Genomic DNA, 2936 nt, shown 5'->3' on the forward strand with positions numbered 1-2936 from the left:
GAGCGAATGAAGAAGGAGATTGCTAGTCTCTACGTATGCGAAGTCTTTGTGTAACTATGAAGATAACGCGAAACACGTTCATATATGAGGTCAGTCAAAACAAAAGGAGCCGTTAGCGGCCTTCTAACGTTTTGAGAAAACAGGGCCCAAAGTTTTCAGCGCTTTTGATTGGTCGCTTCCTAGCGATCTCATTGGGCAAACGGTGAAGGTGATAGACAGCGAAAGCCAATGGCAGAGCTTTCGAACGCAGCAGACAAACCTCTCGGAAACAATGCGAGGGAACTGACTGCATCATGGTCTCACAATCCAATTTGCCATCATGGGCGCGCAACTCGATGCGTCGATCATCGCCAACCGCCGCATCTCGCGCCCAACCTCGCCTCGGCTGCCCATGCTTCCTCCCCTCGCCCACGCGCGCTCCGCGCTTCGTCCTCTCGCGCTGCCTCCTTTTGGCCGCTCGCGTCCCGCGCTTCCTCCCCTCGTTCTGTCGCCGTCTTGTCGCTCGCTTCCCGAGAATGTCGCCGCGGTGGTCGGGAGTTCCTCTTTGGCGGCTTCGGCTGAAACTGTCGGGAACTCCCTCTCAGCGGCTTCGGCCGTGGCCATCGGGCTCTGCAACCAGCGCGACCTTGGCCGTACGTCGTCTCCTCGTCCCTCGAACGACCAACGACCATGGCTTGTCTCCCCCCCCGGTGCTGCCGAGGCGGCGGTAGCTACAACACGTATGGCTACTGCTGCCTCCATGGCGGCCTCCTCTCTTGATTGTGCCCATCCTCCCGCAGCAGAGCAGGCGAGTCCCACCACCGACCACGGTGGATGGGATTTGGACTACGACTACGACAGCGACACAGAGGAGGACAGCGCAAGTAGTGAGGAGGCTTGTGCACCTAGCGATGTACTCACGGAACTTGCAAATATGTCGTGTTGTGGTAAACAGTGCCTGCAGCATATGAGCGACGAGAGCAAGAGGGAAGCATCCATCGCATTGCTTGGACAGCTTAATACTAGTTGTGCTGTTGGGAGAGCTGCGAGAGAACTAGTCTCCCAAAGACGAAACGCGTTCATCGCGTTCAGTGTGTCTAACTCATGGGAGGTCGAAAAGCCCAAGGAGCAACGGCAGCAGTATCGCCTTCCTTTCATTGGCAAGCTGTGCAAACTTGCCTTCTGCACGTTTCTTAGGACCTCAACAATACATACATCGTGACAACGAATGAAATATAAGTTCTTACTGTGAAGATGACGTAGCAATCACAAGCAACCTGATTGGTCATTGATCCAGGGATATCCCTAACCCCACAAATCTTTGACAACACATTTGCACAGGAAGCACGACGTTTCTGTCCATAAGAACTACACCATTCGATTCCCCTTAAAATTCTGTTGTGCATGCTGCCCGTACTCCAAAACTGTCTCAAAAGGCGATCCGGTTCCTTTTGTTTTGACTGACCTCATATAAAGACTAGGCCAGTGCAGATGATCGAAGATCGAACGTGCTCCATGGCGGCAACAGACACCAGAGACACTGTACCATACGCCTTGCGCTCCTATTCTGCGATGGTTTAAGGGGTCGCAGTTCGTATTGTCGGGATTGGGATTGGTAGATAGTGCCAGACGACGCTGCACTTTTGCAACCCATCAAAAACGACGCTCTGAGAATTGATTCCTCGCACGGGGTTGCAGGAGCACCATGCGCTACGGGGCGGGGACGGTGACGACAACAAGAGCGCAAACGGAGGTCCAGCTCCAGAGGGCATAATAAATTCGCAGCGGAGCAAAAGGTGGTCGGGAGCACCATGACGGGGCAACCTTGGGCGCTAGGCATCATACGTGTGGACACTGCAATATGGCCGGACTCACTACCAATAAGCTCAGCTAATATATGGTAAGCTCAGTTAGAGCTCATAATTGTGGAGCCGTCGGGGCAACGCAAACACGGCAGCGAGGGGGGAGTTTTACGTGTGCAACGTTACTCGCAACACGACCCTCTAACGCGCCTGAGTGGGATGCTCCAGGGGATGCTCAGCCGTATATTATACACCTGGTAACTGTACGTTTGCGCCTCTTTCGCGCAGGCTCTCTGCGCCAGGTTCTCACCATTTGCACGAGCTTTGCCTCATTTCGGGTTTTTCATCGGACCACCGATTGCAATGCGAACTGCATTCTTGCTCCTCGCTACCGCTCTCGCAGTCTGCGGCCGTAACCTTTGTGATACTTCGCCAACCTCGACGCCAACCTTGACACCAGCGCCGACCCCAGCGCCGACACCAGCGCCGACACCAGCGCCGACACCAGCGCCGACACCAGCGCCGATATCTTTTGTGAATGGCGTCCGAGTCAACATCTTTGCGGACAATGGCGCCGGGTTGAGCGGGTGGTCCGGCGTTTTACCGAGTGCGCTCTATACGGCCTGGGCGATTCCGACCGCCGGCACTACATTGGTCTACAGTATCAATAACGTGCCGGGGGGCATTGCAATCGACGTCCCGGACTTCAAACTTCAACTGCAAATGTGCAAAGCGTGCGACCCACTGCCAAACGGCAAAGCGATCCAATTGCACACAACCGGTAGCTCGGTGTGGACGTACACGACCGTTGACGCTTCGCACATCACGCTAATCGACGAAGACAATTTGTGCTTGACGCGCTGCCCAGGGTGCATACCGGCACCCGATGCAGCCGTCGGTGACTCGGTCCTGGCCCAGCCGTGCAACAACTTGCCAACGCAAGTGTGGACCATCTCCCCCGTGGCGTAGCACCAACGTCATGTTCTTGGACACTTGAGCAATATTAATGTGTATACCCTTCCACTTTGTTCAGCTTTTAGTCCAACTACACTGTCGTCGAGCGTCGAGGCCGCCGAGTACTTTGCTCACGTGCGCAAAGTTGTGTTGAAGAAACATGACAACGAAGCGGGAGATGGCCACGTCATCGACCAGGTC

The 2936-nt window shown here is 54.9% G+C and overlaps 1 protein-coding gene across 1 annotated transcript; it reads left to right on the forward strand.

The window, feature by feature from the left end:
• The first annotated feature begins 2059 nt into the window (after positions 1-2059).
• SDRG_15174 (hypothetical protein) lies at positions 2060-2813 on the forward strand. Its single transcript, XM_008621338.1, has one exon. It carries the CDS (start codon positions 2145-2147, stop codon positions 2748-2750), a length of 606 nt encoding a protein of 201 aa, XP_008619560.1. The 5' UTR covers positions 2060-2144; the 3' UTR covers positions 2751-2813.
• Positions 2814-2936: the final 123 nt, after the last annotated feature.

The sequence above is a fragment of the Saprolegnia diclina genome (assembly GCF_000281045.1).
Source record: "Saprolegnia diclina VS20 unplaced genomic scaffold supercont1.86, whole genome shotgun sequence".
In the NCBI taxonomy this organism is placed as follows: domain Eukaryota; phylum Oomycota; class Saprolegniomycetes; order Saprolegniales; family Saprolegniaceae; genus Saprolegnia; species Saprolegnia diclina.